The sequence below is a fragment of the Microtus oregoni genome, unplaced genomic scaffold, assembly GCF_018167655.1.
Source record: "Microtus oregoni isolate MIOR12 unplaced genomic scaffold, Mior012 000005F_ref0000423, whole genome shotgun sequence".
NCBI classification, from domain to species: domain Eukaryota; kingdom Metazoa; phylum Chordata; class Mammalia; order Rodentia; family Cricetidae; genus Microtus; species Microtus oregoni.
This window is the reverse complement of record NW_024543064.1, coordinates 60,968,171-60,986,904: the sequence shown is the minus strand read 5'-3', so window position 1 is coordinate 60,986,904 and position 18,734 is coordinate 60,968,171. Positions and strand designations below refer to the sequence as shown.

At 41.0% G+C, this 18,734-nt stretch overlaps 1 protein-coding gene across 1 annotated transcript in view; it reads left to right on the top strand.

Annotated features, from left to right (window-relative positions):
* Positions 1-18,734, top strand: part of Adamtsl1 (ADAMTS like 1) — a 380,631-nt gene that overhangs the window by 174,922 nt on the left and 186,975 nt on the right. The window contains exons 10-12 of the mRNA XM_041652363.1: positions 11,631-11,681; positions 16,183-16,387; positions 17,851-17,998. Coding sequence (XP_041508297.1) covers positions 11,631-11,681; positions 16,183-16,387; positions 17,851-17,998 — 404 coding nt within the window. The remainder of the gene's footprint in view (positions 1-11,630; positions 11,682-16,182; positions 16,388-17,850; positions 17,999-18,734) is intronic.

The following is an 18,734-nucleotide window of genomic DNA, read 5'->3' as shown; positions in this document are numbered from 1 at the left end:
CACAGCCTTTGCTACGTAGAAGTCAGAGCTTATTTCCAAGTCAGGTTTGCTTGAGGATCTGTTTAATTGGCAGGTCTAAAGATTGAAATCTTTAACATCTTCACACACTAGTGTTTGTTTTGGAAAAACCATAATTGGCCCCCCGAATCATTTGCAAGATCGGGAATCAGCCGGACTAATGAAGCGTCTTGACTATGAGTGACGGTGGATGTTCAGGTGGGGAATCTGCTCATGCGCACTGCCTTTGCTTAGCTCCTCATACCCTGGCAAGGGATCCTTCGGAGATGCTTACTGACAGCATCTACGACAACTCTCCTCCACAAAAGCAAACATCAGTCACAAAGGCCCAATGCCAAAACACCCTTCTTACACATGATTTCTATGTTACATTTTAAATCCTACTTTGCGGATTATATACGCATGAAAGAAACTTCTGAACAGCTGGGCTGTTGCGCGGGCGACGTAGGAGGAAAGCATTCTATCTGCACCTTGTAGCGATGTAACTTGGGTTTTTTTCTTCTTCTGTTGTTGACATTTTAAAGTATTGCGCTGTGTTCTTTCTACCTCATGTCAAGAATTGTAAATTAAATGTGCGATTTGAATTTGCCATTATTGATTAACTTTCAGGAACCATAGTACATACATCATAAAAGTAAGCTCCCTAAAGTATCAGAAAAAACAGATAGCTTATAGTTTTCAGTTTTAGTTTAACCTAGCTTTGTGTATGTCAGAATGTGGGATATCAAAAGTTAGATGTGATATAAAACAAAATAAGGTGTTAAATTTTTGCTTGGCTTTGCTTTAGAAATATGAGTAGTTGAAGTCCTTTTAACTATGATAGTTATAACAAACTCATTTGAACCCTATTTTAAAATTACCCTATTTATACATTTTTATTCATGCCTATAGCAGGAAAAAAAAACATATTTATCCCAATTCAGAGGAGTAAACACGGTCACCAAGACACTGAAAGTCTTCCATACACACATCTGTGAAATTTCATGTCTATTTACAGGAGAAATAGGTCCATTTCCCCACAGTTTTATCTTCAGCAAAGAAATAGCCACCGGAGAGGGTTTTGAAACGAAGCTTTGTTGCTAACTAGCTGAAGAAAATGTTTGTAATGGGAAGAATTTAGCCTTTGTTTCTGGTCTCTGATTTTTACCCACTCTTCTCTGTGGGAGTGACATTTTTGGACCATTTCTTATTATCCAAAGGCAAGGGGGAAAAAACACTACATTGAAAGAAGGCTGCATGTTCCGCCTATACCCTGTGTTATTTTAAAAGATCTAATACAGCACACACAAATGTTGGGACAGGTGGCTATCAGAAGGGAAGAAGAAAGAAAAGAAAAAGAAGTTAGAAGCTAATATCAGAAAACGGATTTTTGATCAAAGATACAATTAGACAAAGCTGTAAAAATTAAGACTTAGCAGTAGGAGAGACGGCAGGGGAGCTGCTTGGGGTGGGCAGGGGTCTACAGCTTAGCTTAAGGTGCTCGGGGCTTCCTATGGAGTTCATGGAGCTGTTTTGTGTGTAGCTCTTCTGAATTCCAAGGGAAACCAGAAAGGAGAAGGCTCAACACCGACAGGAGAGACTTTCTAAGATGGGTCTCTCTCCCAATGGACAATGGAGTCAAGTCATTGAGTATCTACTTTCTAACGACCACAGATTTAATGATGCCGTAGTACAGTCAAATGGGGTCCAAGGACATTAAAATAACACCTTTGTGTCTAAAATATAGAAGTCCTCAAAATGAAGAGAAGGGCATTCTTAGTAGAAAACTCACATTTTAGTTCCTATGCTGGTATATAAAATATTACTATATGTAGTCACTGAGATCCCTATCCTATTTTCCCTGTAAATCCTGGGATCTGGAGCTTATACTAATTAGACGCAAGATCCTATTCAGATAAGTAGTCCAAATCTTGCTCTCTTTCAAGATAGATGTACCACGAAGCCCAAAAATGGCACTAACTAGGGGCCGAAGAGATGACTCAGGTAGCTGACAGGGCTTGCTACATGAGCAAGACGGCATGAATGTGAATCCCCTGTATCCAAACCCAAAAATGAGTGTGGCCACACCTCCCTAGAACCCCAGAGCTAGCAGGGTGGGGACAAGCACATCCCTGGGGTTTGCTGGCCACCAGCCTAGCCTCAGATTCAGTAAAAGACTCTGCCTTGAAGGACTGAGGTGTAGAGTGATGGCATAGGACATCTAGTGTGGTCCTTTGACCTCCCCTCTAGCACAGCTCCTGGGCATACCACACACGGTATTTAGTAACGACATAAAATAATTGTCCGACTTTCAAACCTCGGTTACTTCCTTAGGAATGCCCGCTCCTTACCACTCATCCAGCTGCAGGAGTTCTCTGCTACCCTTGTGTGCCTCCCCATCTTCGTTTCTGCTTCTCCTCATGCTCCCTCTTCTTACACTCTTTATAACCTCACATCAGTCAGCGGCCATGGTTACCGGTGATGCTGAGCAGACAGTGAACATCTGGCCCTATTCTGTTCAAAGGGCTTTTTTTTTTATGCTGTTATCACTTTCTCTGCTTCTAAAGGTTAATTTTAAAATGTGGATAAGTTTAAAAGTCTAAAATGAAAACAATAAAACTCATTAATGCTCCCCAGTGCCCAAGACAAGCATTGTGACTACATTCGCTTTTCTTTTCGGCCTTGTCAATTGCACATAACACAGATGGGGTTCTGTGAACTCAAGGACTCCTTGGCCTTTGTTTCCTCTCCTAAAAGTAAACCTCAACACCCATGCCCCGTAGCAAACCTAGTGTGCTGCTGAGGCAGGAACTCCAGCCCCTTGCCCTGTCTGCCCGATGGCAGAACTTAGCTGGCTGCGCAGCTGGTCTTCCCAACAGGGCTTTGTTGATCTCCACTCCTGCCACTGAGGCAGGCACTTTTATGAAGTGATAAAATACTTAAGTTTCCTAGCCAAAAGTGGACCCCCAAAAGGAAGCCAACACTTAAGACGAAGGAAAGGGGAAAAGAGGTATAAAGATTTAATGGCTCTTTGCTAAAATTAGTACAGTTTTTCTTTGGCAACTCTGAGCCATGATGTCACGGGGTAATCACATGTTCTTACACAGTCTGCTGTAGGTGCCTTGATAGTCCGACTTGAGCATTCATAGAAGTACAGAGGTACCACCCCCTGCCTATCAGAGAGCTACTGGATGCTTAGGTCTCTGTTCTGGGCTTCTAATGCTTTATTATGAACGGTATCCCAAGTCACAGACGTTTGTGATCTAATCACATGACAAACCTGTCCTGCGTCTGCCATGCCATAATTGTCACTTCTCCCTTCCACCAATGGAAGCTGTGTTGAAATTTGTCCAGCAGTTCGTACCACTTTTGTCTCTTAGGTAGAAGGTCACATCTATTCCAGGGCTAGAAAGCCTCAAATGGTTTGCTTACGGTAAAGGGCCGAGTTAAAAAGAGTTCAGCTTTCCCATCTCACAGGCACCGCTGTTCTCAGCGCAGCTTGAGATATAAAACATGCAACCTTTGGCTGTGGCGAACCTCATGCAAGGTGCTCTGTAAAGAGCAGAGAATCTCCTCCCAGATCGACTTGACACAGACCTTGCATTTCTTCCTCCAAGGCGGTAGGAAAGCGGCTTGGTGAGGGGGAGACAGGAGTAAAGGGCTCTCACTCCGCTGCCGTTGTCACAGTCACTAGCAAACAAACCCAACTGCATCGGCATTCCCCCTGCTCTTGGGTGGAATAGTGCAACAATATCCAGCAGCTATCCCAAACTTGAATGCCCCGAGTGGTAGTTCCGGGGAGTCAAGTAGTACTTGGGGTTAGTCAGTTGGTGTGTGTGTTTTGCTTTTATTTTTCCAGCTCTATTTTAATTTGGCAATAAAGCATATAAATTATCACTGGCTGGGGACCACGTTGTGAAAAAGGGATCTCAGATTAGAGCCCTAACGTAACTGTAAAGAAATTCTCCGCACCTGGAGAGATGGCGCGTGTGACCTCCTGGGTAACCAACCAGCCCACGGCAGCAGAGCCAAGGGGGGGGGGGGGGGAATGAGAGATTTACAGTGGCACAGCCTGGCTTGAGACTGCGGATCTGCTGCCTACCAGTTGAGCAGCCTTTGGCAAATGGCGACTTCTCACTAAGCCATAGATTTTCATCCTGGGAAGTCCAATAGCAACAGTCCTTTACCTCATAAAGTCGCCCTGAAGAATAAATGCTACCATACGTTTAAAGAACTTGGGGGGACCTAACACACAATAGGCATTCCATAGGTGTTAGTTACTACAGCTATGGCTGAGCCCATGACTGTGCTGACAGTATTGGTGTTGCCTACAGAAGATGCTCTCCAGACATTGGGTTTGTTTTTATGGCTTTTGTTTTTTAATCCATAAAAAGGAAAGGTAGAATTCTAAAATTCTCTGAGTCCAAAAAAAAAAAAAATAGTTCTCTATGGGTTGTTCTAAAAACAGAAGACAATTCCTAGGAAAACATCATCTTGAAGCTAAATCACATGTGTGGGGTTTCTAAGATCTTTTTTGGGGGGCGGGGGGGTTTCGAGACAGGGTTTCTTATGCAGACTGACGGCGGAAGTCTTAGTTCACAGGAATCAAGAATAGCCCTCCCCTAAGCAGCTGAGAGTCATTGCCTTTCAGTCCATACGGGATTTTGCCTCCTTTGTTCCCTAACAGGAAAGCTCAATTTAAGCACTAGAAAATGGTTGATTTATTGAGGAAGCAAAATTAATTAATTTATTTATTAATTAATTAAAAAATGAAGGTGTCCTTCATCATGCAAGTCTGAAATACTTCATTTTATTGCAAAAGCGAATGCTTTAGAAAAGAAACGACCTCCTTCTGACCAATCTCATATAAATAAGTGCTTTCAAAAAAAGCCTCATAAAACCTCATTTCTGTTTCTGTGGATCTCTATAGGATAACAAAGCAGAGTTGTCCTGCATTTCAGAATGTATCCACATGCATTAGAGAACCAAAGCTCAAAGACACATAGGCCCATCAGTGAAACAATCACATAGACCTACAACTCAATTATCAAGCAATTCATTCATCCTGTCAAATCCGTTCATACTAAGAGTAAGCCCACTTCTTACATGACCCTTCAAAGCTTTAAAGCATGTGACTAATTATTTTTGCAATTCTTTTAGTTACCTTGTGAGTTACAAGGAAAGGTAATGTCATCATCCTTATGTTTAACTTCAACCTACCACTGTGTAAGACATTTCTTTAGTTTCCCATCTGTAAAATATAACATTTCTGCCAGGAACTGTGAGGATTCTGCGAAGTATGGGTGGAAAGCTGCTCGCGAGGCGCCAGGGACTCGGGGAAATCACAGCTCTTGTCATTAAGTGGGAACTCAAACGGCCAAATTGACCTCTCCAAAGTTACACGCGTGAGAAGTTTACAAGATGCTCACGTGTTCACTGCCTCCGTTTAGTTTTATATTCCCTGTGGAGTTAACAGGCCAGAGAGGAAGCCGCTTTCTCGAGTGAGGCTCCGTCAAAGCAAGCTGGAGCACGGATCTAAGTGCTTCCAGTTCCACAGTGTCTCTCTCCCCACAGAGACACAACCCTGGTGCCATCATCACCACAGACATCCTGCCCTCCATGCCGCCTGCAGTGGCCTGTGAGGTTGGCTTCCAAGGCAGCACAGGACCATTTCAGTACAAGTTTGTGCGTTTTGGCAAAGTGAGCAGAAATGCAGATAAAGCAAGCGTCTTCCGTGTAACCACAAGTATTGGTGTTCATGCAAACCATTGTCTGGGGTATAAACAGTAGAGGAAAGTAAGTCCTAAGACAACAACAGTCCTACTTATTTAAAAGTAACACAGAAATTATGTCATTCATTAATGTCAAGAAAAAAATGCCAAAAATGTAGACGTGCAGAAAATTTGTATCATTTATTCTAAGATGTTAAAAATGTTTTAACATTTTATATGTTTTGCATGTTTTAACATTTTTACATACTATAATGTTTTATAGGAGAAAATGAATTTTTGAAAAAAAATTTCTGATCATGTTAGTGGATCAGGATTTTTGAATCTGATCCCTTGCAGCCCAGGTATCCTTAATTGATTTGACATTATTGTAGTTTTTAGAAATCAGGACATCATATAAAACATTTCCTCAGCAGATTCCAACTTGACTCTATGTTAAGAACACTCCTGTTTCAGGACATTGGAAGGTGTTAAGGGAGGAAGAATTTGGAGATAATCATCTCAGTGGTTATCAAGCTGGGGACTCAGCAGCCACTGGGCAGGGAAAGGTGAGACAAATTCCACAAGCCTGAGTTTCTGGCCCTCCATTCTCCCTTCATCTTAAAACTCATGACTGGTCCACCACTTGGATTTTCATAAGGTGGAAGCAAAGGTCCCGATGTCTGTACTCAAGATTATATATGTTGAGAGGATGTAGCAAGACGAACACCGACATTCAACCTCACCGCTTCTTGGGTGGTCCTCCCTTCATTTTCTGCCCCTCGGGGAAAAGCAAAACACTTGGTTCTCTTTCAACATTTCCTTAGTCTCTGCAGTTTTGCTTAGGAAGAAGGTGGTTTCTATTACTGCCTGAAAATCATCTAGAGAAGAGGGAACCCTATAACCAGAATACTGCAGCACCCATAACTTCATTCGAAAAAAAGAAAAAAAAAACAACCTCTACTTTCCTAGTCTTTGAGGCTTAATGTTTGGTACCATGCAAAAGGCAAAGAAGAGTCAGAGGAGGCAGCGAAAGTCAGGGGCTCAAATCTGCCCAGGGTGTGTTGAGTTGCACAGTGATGGAGCGACATGACGTCTGAAACACACATGAGATGAAAAACAAAGAGATTTTCCTGATTTCCATGGTTGCCTCTGGGAATGGAAAGATATAGAGTCAAGTGAAGTGTGCCAGAAGCCCAATTTTACTAGAAGATACACATTAAGGCCATGGCAAATAGAAGAAGCAAAAATGCCTCTGGGTATATAGGGTAGGTGGGAGAGTGGAGGTGCCGTGAGCAAGGACAGCAGGCGCGAGAGAAGCAGCTTGTAAGGAAAGAGGGCAAGTCATGTGGGACTCCCTGGTCTCAGAGTCCCAAGTCCACGCCTCGGTCAGGCCAGGAAAAGGATGTTTAGGAAGAAGAGGCAAGAGGTCCTGAGAGATTCACCGAGATGAATCCCTTATGATTCATATCCCTTATAAAGAGAACCTCGTGTATTAAGTGTCCATGAAGTAAGTTACATTAGAATTTTTCTTATAAAGAGAGATATATCACAGTACGTAAATTCCAGAGTTCAGTCACGTGACCTTGATTCTGGCTTGATTTTTTTTTTAAGGTCATGTCTATTGTTTAGAAGTTGCATCTTATCAAAAACATTGATGACAACTTATGCTAGAAAGCATGCAGGGTAAAGGGAGCACTCCTGCATTGCTGATGGAGTGCAAACTGGTACAGCTACTTTGGATTTCAGTACAGTGATTTCTCAGAAAATTAGGAAATAACCTTCCTCAAGACCCAGAAATACCATGTTTGGGTATATATCCAAAGGATGCTCAATCGTACCAGAAGGACATGTGCTCAACTATGTCATAACAGCATTATTTGTCATAGCCAGAACCTGGAAACAACTTAAATGCCTCTCAACCAAAGAATGGATAAGGAAAATGTGGTATATTTACACAATGGAGTACTACACAGAGGGAAAAAATGGCATCTTGAAATTTGCAGGCAAATGGATGGAGCTAGAAAACATCATTTTGAGTGAGGTAACCCAGATACGGAAAGACAATTATCACATGTACTCACTCATAAGTGGCTTTTAAACATAAAGCAAAGAAAACCAGCCTACAAATCACAATCCCAGAGAACTTAGACAATAATGAGGACCGTAAGAGAGACATACATGGATCTAATCTACATGGGAAAGAGAAAAAGACAAGATCTCCTGAGTAAATTGGGGGCATGGGGACCATGGGAGAAGGATGAAGGGAAGGGAGAGGCAGGGAGAGGAACAGAGAAAAATGTAGAGCTCAATAAAAATCAATTTAAAAAAAAAAACAAGAAGTTGTATCTTAGATTATTCCTTCACAAAGCCTCAGTGACCTTTAGGTGACACATGGAATTGGAGATCAGTTCCAAAGGCCCCCATCTTATACCTTTTCTCAATTGAAATTTCACTTTACTTCCGTATTCTAATTGCTAAGCTCGTTAGAGGCAATATGTTATTTTAGAACTTGCAAAAGCAGCAAGATGTTTTTGATAGCAAGGAAAAAAAAACATCTAGCCCCCAGGAACCAGACACTGCTGTTAGGTATTTCTCTACTATATGTGTGGAAGTATATATGTATATGTGTGTGTATACACACATGTATACTTATATGTGTACTTGTGTATTTCTGTGAACACATACACACAAGATAAAAAATATTTTATTGATAAAATGTGAATACGGAAATTTTCTAATGTCATGAGTTTAATGATATATTCTATTTTGTACTATATTATTGAAAATGGTTCAGAGTGTTTTGTATATTTATATTCTAAATAATATTTCATTATAAGAACCTGTCATAACATCATAGCATTAGACAGTTGAGCAAAGTGTGCTCTTTGTGTATATTAGGTGGGAAGTGTCTCTTCCTTTCTTATCCTCGGCTTCTCCTCTCAACACCCCTAGCAATGGGAGTTTTAGACGGCATCAGGGCACGCCGTTGTGAAAATACACAAGTGGTCAGAGCTATGGAAGCAATGAAGAATGAGTAGTTTGCCCCTACGGTGTCCCTTTTGACAGCTTTTTTAAGTTGTGTTCACTTCCTTCTCTCCTGTCCACGTATTCAGAGACATGTCTGAATGTACACACACAAACACAGTCACATCTACGCCCAACCTGGGGAGACTTTCATCAAGTCCCTTCATGGCTTCCCTTTCCACCATCCTTCATAATGTGCACTTTACCTGAGAACAAAAACAATGTGTCTTAAGAGTAAGCAATGATTGCCTTCCCCTCCTTCACAGTGCAGTCAAAGATCAGGGCTGTGGTCAGAGCCCCAGGAGGGAGCAGAGCCAAGGCTCACGAATATGCATCGAGGGCTGGACAGAGCCCCATTGTTTTGCTATCTTTCTGTTTTCACAGGTGCCACAGAGTCATTTTATGAGTCTTCACCATGACCCGTGCCACAGAAAGACAAACAGAGTTATAGTTTTGCTGAAACCAGGTTTAAAGCTTCGTGCTCAAACATAAACACGATTTCTAAGCCAGCCCAAAGTCGCGACATCTCTGTGCTCCCTCCGTTTATCTCTTTCTTCAGCTCAACTTGTCTTGCTCGATCTTGCTGTCTCCATTCCAGATATCATCAGCTGATAAATCAGGTGACAGAGACCGGTGACAGTTCATTCTCAGATTGAAGATGACAAATTGTGGTGATAAATTCTTCTAGGAGAGAAGGCAGTAGTCCGCATTTCCACATGTAGAAATTGATATAGCAATAAATTAATGCAAGGGTTAGATAGAACTTAACTTCATTCTATATGATTGATACTGTAATTTATTCTATTAAATAGCAGTATATTTCCAAGTTTTATCAAAGACTCCTGGGAAGCCATCCGAACATGCAAAGGTCCTTTGTGAATGCTAGACTTGGTTCTTCCAGATTGAGAGAGACAAACGGAGGAGGAGGTGGGTGAAGGCGAGTAATTATATTTGATAAACTCGATTAAAACTTCTTTATAAAAAAGAATTTGAAACATTGGTGCCCTTTAATCCTTGTAAATACTATCATTTTAAAGGGAACATTCTCTTGATTATTAGATACAAAATTTATGAAAAAGAGATCTCATGAACAAGATGGAGGATTAAGCTTTTTTTTTCAAAAGATAGAAAAGAATGAGACATTTAACTCCAAAAGCAGGGACAAAAATTGAATGTGATAATCATTTCATTGCTGTATTAAAGGTCCTTGCATCCCGGAGCATCACTCTCATGAGCCCTGGGACATAAGGCTAACATATCCAGGTGTGCTCACTTGTTTACATACCAGGAAATCTTAGCAGAAAATGAATAGAAAACATTCAAAGAAATGAATACAGACATCGTGTTTCTTTATGTCGTTCCATAAAGCAAAGAGGTGAATGACCATTCTGTCCTGGGACATCTGTCTTCACGGCCCTGTTTCTGTTTTCTCTGAATCATGTCTAGACTCTGTCATGTGTCTCCTTTGAGTTCAGCTTCTTAGAGCCTTACAGTTGGTCCTCTTTTCTTTTCTTTCTTTTCATGATTTTCAGTCAATATTTTTTGTCATCTGATCCGTAGTAAGCCCAGCTGAATGTTTCAACTCAAATGCTTAGATCTGCTAGCTATGTTTTTTTTAAAGTATGATACCATCCCATGTTAATTGATGGAATCCAAAAGGAAATCGATTTATTTAAATGTAAGTATAAACATGCTGAATCTATGTTAATTATTATGTAGATATGTAAATATATACACATGTATCCCAAAGATACAAACAGAATGTGCAGGTCTCTTTAATGTTAAGACAGGAGCTCCCTAGCACTTGTCATATGAAAACGAACCGTCTTCCGTGTGTGCCCTTCTGGGCTCTGCATCTACCCTGAGCGTTCTTCATATCCCACCCTAGATGGAGTCTCTACTGCTCTAGCACCCTTCCTCAACAGCCTAAGTACTAAGAAAAGCTTCACCGTCCTGGGGGCAGTCTTCAGCCAGGGTCCAGTCTTGCCCAAGGGAGGCATTAGTTGAAATGAAGAACTTGGGGGATGTGCACCGGAGACCTGAAGACCTGCAACACAGCCCATGCTGTCCTTTCTTGTGCATCCTCCAGTCACACAGCATACAAGAATGTCCTTCCCTGTGGCTCTTTGGCCGTGACTCTGTCTCTGAACCTCATAGGTTTCCCAGGGTACTAATTGCAGCCGTAACAGTCACAGTCATCATGATAAAGCATTTAGCCCTGCATAATATTTTACAGACGGAAAAGCTTTCATATTTGTGATCAGTTTCATGACTTCACTTTGGTAGGGTGTTTGCTCTTGTTAACCATGGCTTATAGCATTTGGTAGTTCCTCCCTCCCCTTTCTAATACATCCAAGTGGCTACCCTCCAGGTACCGTAAATCTTCAGGTCTGCCAGAAATAGAAGCGTATTTGCTGATGCATGTTACAGCCTTGTCAGTTCTGTGGTCCATGATCTCCTGCTCACATAGCTTTCTCTTTCATCAAACGTGAGACAGTAACTGTAATTGCTTGATGGGCATCTGGAAGTAACATTAATAATGATGATAATAATAATGACCTCATAGAATGGATAATTTGGGGGATTGAAGAACATTTACAAGCTTATTGTGCCATATAGTTAATGATGAGGTGCCAAGGTTTCTCACTACCCCCCCCCCTTCCAGTGGTATTTCCTGCTCGGATCAGAGGACTAATTATAGAAAATAGTGTCTTTTAAGAGCTTTCCCCAGCCCACAGCATACACTAGCATAAAGACCCAACTGTTCCAGTGTTGTTTCCAGAGATGATTTATGAATGTTGTTTTGCAATTGTATAAAATGTGTATGATGTAATCATTTAGTGTTTATTTATTGTGTGTACCTTCTACTCAGAGGGTTGGCATTATTGTTCCTAACAGTGACGGATACAAGCAGATCATGCCTTATGACCTCTACCATCCCCTTCCTCGGTACGTAAATCAATCATCCTGATGTTAGAATTAGCACATCACGCTTCTGATGCTGTAGTGTATATGTGTAAAAATGTCGAGCTGTTTTTTTTCTACAAATAAGATGACAGATGACAGATTTTCAAGTCCATTCTGAGTGCTCCTCTTGAGTAATCCTGGCCTGCTCAGAGTGTAAGCTTGTCATTCAGAAACCGTTTTGATAGAGTCACATTTAGTTGGAGCGGATGCAGTCACTCACGCTAACTAGCTACACTATGTCTGCTTATGCCCTTGGAGTGGACACAGTAACTCACTCTAATTAGCTACAATATGCCTGCTTATGCCTGTGCCTTTCTTTCACTCCCTTTCCACTGCCTCGCTGGCTCCTTTGGGTAGGAGCCTAGTCCTTACAGAGCCGTTGCGGACTTAAACAAACACTGCCTGATGTGTGGTCACAGCACGGTGAATATGAAATTCCACGCATGGAATTACTCTAATAGGGGTTTCCTGTGCCCTTCCTTTATTTTTGAAAAATTATAATTAATTAAAGGCAATTTCGTATCCTTATTGTTCAGCATATTTTACAGTATGTTTTTTTCAACACACAGAGATTAATTGCTACATTGTTTTGCTAAAGTATGTTTTAAAAACTAGAAAAAGGGTTTTTCAAATTTTAAAGGACTTTTATCTTTATATTTGATAGAAAACTGGAGTTGCTGAGAAAGGTACTAGTTGCCAATTGTATCACTTGACCGGAAATAGCTCTGCAGGTAGCAAAAATTAGGATTAGTTTTAAATAGCTTTGCTGTTTTCTTTACTAATTTGCCCCCCAGGGAGTCAGCTGCTGTTTAGAGTCCTGGGTTTCTATGAGCCCATGAGCAGTTTGCTAAATCCTAAACTAAAACATGCAGGAAAAATAACTGTGTTTTGAACAGTAAAATTCAGTAAATTTAATTGATAGTCTCTGACTTCCTAATATAGTACATCTAATTGGATGCTAACCCAACTCTCCATTGGTACTTCATTCTCACAGCCCTGGTTCAGCAATCATAGCCACAACCTAGATAAATAAAACATGCATGCTCACTAAATACAAATTAGTGTGTTCTCTGTATGCCTTCACACATATTTACAAGCATATGCAGGTGTATTTACATGGGTAAAATTCTCCAGTGACTGGCAGGAGACTGTCTTGTCCCTGTTCTTGTAGCCATGTGCAAAGGGAGATTGACTGACACTAGATACAATTGTTGCAAAATGTGTCACTAAGTGGCTTCCTCACCAGTCAGCTGGCTCCCACCTTGCTGTCTTTGTACTGATAAGAAGACAGTAAGGGACCTCAGAATTCCCCTTAGGTATCTTTTTCCAGAAGTCTTCTCCTTGGTAGTGAACTGAAAGAAATCGAAAGATAAACACAACTGAGCCAAGATGGCCCTTGATTTCAGTGTCTGTGTCTGTGAAGTAAGGATTCCTAGGACACATGATCAGTTTGTCTGGAGGAAAGCCACGTATTTTAAGATATAAATGGAGTTGAGTGTCAATGTGAACAACACTGAGTATTTGTTTCTCCTATCAGGAAATCTCTAAGTTCCTGTCATCATCTGTGATTTTTCTTGTTTATTTTTTTTTCCTTGCACAAGTAATACCTTTCATATGGTAGTCTTGTCTTCTTATAGAATGAGACTTCCCTCAAGTGTCTAAATCTGGTGCTGCCTCATGCCTACGGTCCCACTTGCTGGTTTCTGCTCCATGTCCTGTTTGCTTATGTGATATGTCTATTCATCTCAGCGGAAAAGAACAATTCACTTAGCTAACAGACTGTTTCTTGGCACTTGACTTCTGTTTCCCAGTACTAGTAAAGATACAAAGTCGGCTTCACTGACAGCTATTTCTATAAATGTGTTTCCGTTTTAACAAAATTAAAGCTCAAATAGTCCTCCAATAGGACTTGATAACTAAGGCAGAAAAACTTCTCTCTAAAACACTTAAATAGGCTTCAGACAAGTATAGATAGTACCCACTTAATACACTGTAGGTTCTTTCTTGTTTGATGCCTTTGACTTAGCGTCAATACCAACGTAACTGTCATGATGAACTCATTGATTGACAATGAGCTCCTTCCTGTCTCTTTTGCTACATCCTTTTTAATTTTGAAAAATTCTTAAACTAAACACGGTGTGGATTTAAGGTGATTAGAATCCAAGTGCATTTTATGACATTATTTAATATCCTTCCAGGATAATATTTTTTTGATATATTTTCTTTTGTCTATAGTATTCACCCTGGTCACTGTTTTAATACCTCATGACAAAAGAATGTCGTCTCTAACCTTTCGTTAGACTTTAACACAGCTAAACAATATGCTGTGCTTCAGAATTCCCTACGGCCTCATTAGTTAATGGGGAGTCACGTGACACTATTTCGCAAACAGACCTGAGTTTGTGAGCTTGAGCCACGCGCTGAATCTGCACAGTAGTTTTGCCCTCATCTATCTTGCTGTGGTCTGTGATACCGAGAAGAGGGCCTACATTCACTAGTGAAATTGCACGGTTCAGGCAAGCATTGAGACAGAAATTAATCATTCTCCCTTTCATGAGGGGTGAAGTTTCAAGGTTTTAGAGGGCCAATTAGAAAATGTTTTCCCTTCTAGAACAGCAATCATCTAGGTGATTAAATGTCCATTAAAATATTGCTGCTTTACTAGCAGATTAAATGGAGCATGAGCGCGTACTTATGTATTCGGCCCATCTTCAGGCTGAACCAGGCCTGTTCTCCGCCTTGAGAAGGAAGTCATGTAGAGATTAACCTAAAGGCAGACAGAGCAACCTTATCCTTTTGCAGGGAGACCTCTGCAGAACCACTTCATTCCCTTGAAAGGACTTCTATTCAATCGCTAAGGGCTAGAGAACTTGAGTTCCCCCAGAGTAACTTTTTTAAAAATATATTCTCTGGGGAAAATGCTGGGTTTGGCAGCAAAGTTTGGCTGTTGGCAGTGAAGACAATGGTGTGCCTAAACCTGAACCATGCAGACAAAATGTAGCACATAGGAAAAACACAGTGGCGTTCTGGTTTCTGCAGAGGAGAATCAAGCCCGCAGATTCATGAAACGTACTTATAGAATAATGGGCTGCCTGCTTCCTGTACAATATTTAAAAATGTAGCTATTCAGGTCTGTCAACTCCAGGATGTTCTGATTCTTTCTCATTGAGATCAGATCTCTCATGATTCTTTAAGAGCTCTTAAAGTTCCAGACCAATGCTAACTATCAGAATTACATGTAAGAAACAATCAGGGCTCCCTCAGTGCCATACTCCTGTAAACAGGAGTTCCACATGTCTAAATCTACAAGAGGAGAGACGAAAATTAGATAAAGATCTCGTCCCAATTGCTGCAGAACTGGAAGGAAGGAAGAAAGAAAGAGAGAAAGAAAGAAAAGAGAGAGAGAGAGAGAGAGAGAGAAAGGGAGGGAGGGAGGGACGGAGGGAGGGAAGGAGGGAGGGGGGAGGAAGGGGGGAGGAAGGGAGAGAGAGAGAAAGAGAGAGAGAGAGAGAGAGAGAGAGAGAGGAAGGAAAGAAAGAAGAAAAAAGAGAGAAAGAAAGAAAAAAGAGAGAAAGAAAGAAAATAGAGAGAAAGAGAGAGGAAGGAAGGAAGGAAGGAAGGAAGGAAGGAAGGAAGGAAGGAAGGAAGAGTCTAAGTTCTCTTAAGGATCATTGACAATCTTGTCATTTTCTGCCTTAACAGTATATCTCTGTTCAGTCACCATAAGCCTTTCAATTGAAACTAAGAAACTAAGTTTGTTTACAAGTCAAGGAGTTCCTTACTGGCGGACATCTGTGGGTCTGTCACCAGCTAGAGAATAATACTATTATTGATAATTCTGTTCCTCAACTTATACACACTCAGCAGAGTCTAGGCACCCAGCTTGTGCTGAGTGTGTGGAATCCTGGAGCTGACAGTTGCAGAAGAGAGAGAGAGAAAGAGCTATTGTATAGGGAGAGATGTATGTGCTCCTCCTATTTAAGAAAATAAAAAACCCAGAAGTGATAAAGCAAAACATTAAAGATAAAAGTATCTACCCAAGTGGAAAACTTTTGTATTAGTTGCTTATTTTAGCTTTAGACCTCACAGAAATACTTAGTGCAAAGTAATTAAACTTTAATACATATATAAATATATGCACATGCATGTGTTATATATATATATATATACACATATATATATGCAGAAACTACAGAAAGAGGAATGCAGATAGAATCTCCATTGTAGCTAGGTTACAGACAGCCCAGACATCCAGTGGATTGCTCCCCAGACTGTAGCCTCCTATATCTGTGCTGAGATTTGAGGCTTAGGAAGCATTCTTGCCAAGGTTGAATTCTGCCTCTTGATGAAGTTTCAGCCTAGCGAGAGCTTTGGTTCTCTGGAGAAGCAGTGATCGGCCCAGGGCACGGGGTTGGTGTGACAGGTCACTAAGGAGGGTTGGCAATTTGCACGTCTGCCCTGATGACTCCCCTTGCTTCTGTAGGTGGGAGGCCACCCCGTGGACCGCGTGCTCCTCCTCGTGTGGGGGGGGCATCCAGAGCCGGGCAGTTTCCTGTGTGGAGGAGGACATCCAGGGGCATGTCACTTCAGTGGAAGAGTGGAAATGCATGTACACCCCTAAGATGCCCATCGTGCAGCCCTGCAACATTTTTGACTGCCCTAAATGGCTGGCACAGGAGTGGTCTCCGGTAACTGTGCCCTCTTTCTTTATTCGTTAGGAGAGTAAGTCCACTCTTAGCAGCGTGCTCTGTTGCAGTACCATCCTTCTCTGCCTGAGGCCTCAAAGCCTGTCATCTTAGCTCCTGGAGGACGAGTGCCCAATCTGACCAAACATTCGTTAATCTTCCTCCGAGTTACTTCAGCTTCGCTTCTTCTTCTCCCTATTGGGAAGCAAATGCCTTCGAAGAGTTATGAGGTTGAAGGAGCCTTCCTCTCCGAGAGCTGCATCCATGAGATAGCACAGCAGATTTAATTTTTTATTATGTTTGTATTATGTAAAGTGGGTCTGGATAGTTTAAATATACAACTATGTATATATTCACTGAGAAGAAAAATGATTAGATGAAAATAGCATAATAGTTAAAATTAGAAATGAAATAGAATTATTGAAACCAAAAATGCTACCAATGTTAACTATTATCATGGCTATAATTGAGCTAAAAACATTCTTAGCTGTGTGTGTGACTCAGGTCTGTAATCCCAGCCAGCTTCAAGAGGATTGCAAGTTCCAAGGCCTGTTTGGGCTACATAGGTAAACTCTAACTCAAACAAAGAGTAAATTTTAAAAGAAAAAGGCTAGTGATATGGCTCAATGGTAGAACACTCGCCTAGTATGTCCAAAGCTCCAGGTTCAGGTTCAGTCCTTAGTATTGTACAAATACACACACATACACACACACACGCTTAGTCTTGGTTTCCTGCTTACAATGTAAAAAACAAAAATGGAGGATATAGAAAGATGTAGAAGCAAACCACTGTGTCTTTAACCACAAAAACAACAACAAAACACTTCACTGTGTCTGTCAGGACAGATTTAAGAGCCAGGCATTCCTATATCAGACCTACCCCAGGGCTGGCAGAATTTTCAGAGACGCTATCTGCATCTGCCCATTGACTCGGCTCCTATGAGGGTTTTATTTTTTTTTTCCATTTCAATATAATGAGTTGCATTGTCTGTGCTGTGTTAAACATTAGCTGTGGTGATAGTTTAACATCTCTTAATACCCTTGTAGGAGTTAGTATTTCTCCCATTTTGGACAGATCTGCACACTGTAACTAAACTTCCATGGGCCATTGAACTTGAGCATACTGTAGTTTTAGGTCTCTTTAGTGGAACTGTATTTGAGTCTTTCTTTGCACACAGTACAACTGATTAATATATCCTACAAAAGCTTAAAGGAGGATTTAATTAGCTTCACCTCTGAAATCCAAACAGAACAAAGATCAAATAACTGGTAAGAAGTGGCTTATACCCACCTGAAGGACTCATATACATAAATATGTGTGAAACTCTACTTTATTATTTTAATAAATAGACTTCTGTAAGTCTTGGGTGGGAAGTAAAGTAAACCGGGCTTTGCCTATGAGTCTTCTCTCTCTCTCTCTCTCTCTCTCTCTCTCTCTCTTTCTCTCTCTCTCCATCTCTTCCCAGTGCACGGTGACGTGTGGCCAGGGCCTCCGGTACCGTGTGGTCCTCTGCATTGACCACCGAGGACAGCACACCGGGGGCTGCAGTGTGAAAACCAAGCCCCACATAAAAGAAGAATGCATCATACCCACGCCCTGCTACAAGCCCAGAGGTAACCGGATGGGGACCCTTCACCCTTCCTCCATGAAGACAGGCATTCGGGCATCTCACATCTCCTTGGATTGTTTTCTAAGATCCCAAAAGTTCTTAGCAATGATTCTTTATAACACAGGCTAAATTAAATAGACTTGGTTCTCGTTACATTTTCAATTTTTTTATCTTATTTTACAATATTTTTAGTTTTAAACAAAATGATGATTTTCACTATGGCATTTTCATTTACATATATTATTCATATATATTCATATAAGTATATACACATGCATGTGTATGTTTATGTCTGTATATATCATTGTAACCTACCACAGTGCCTCCCTGTCCTGGGCACTGGTCCATTTTCTCTGCCAAAATAGTTCTGTGTTTCAGTATCGTGTGTGTGTGTGTGTGTGTGTGTGTGTGTGTGTCTGTGTGTGTGTCTGTGTGTGTGTGTCTGTGTGTGTGTGTGTGTCTGTGTGTGTGTCTGTGTGTGTGTGTGTCCGTGTGTCTATGTGTCTGTGCACTGATTGTAAGATAAAGCATGCATTTGTATTAGTCTTTCTGAGTCTGGCTTATTTCATTTAATATAATTATTGCCAGTTCAGATGATCTTGACTACATCCCTTATGAAGTAGCACATGTAGAAATCTATATATACACTTGTCTTCCAACTCATAAAACTGTTTGAAAATCATTACTGAAAAATATTGGATTCATCTTCATAAAGGGAGATTGTATATATATTTCTATAT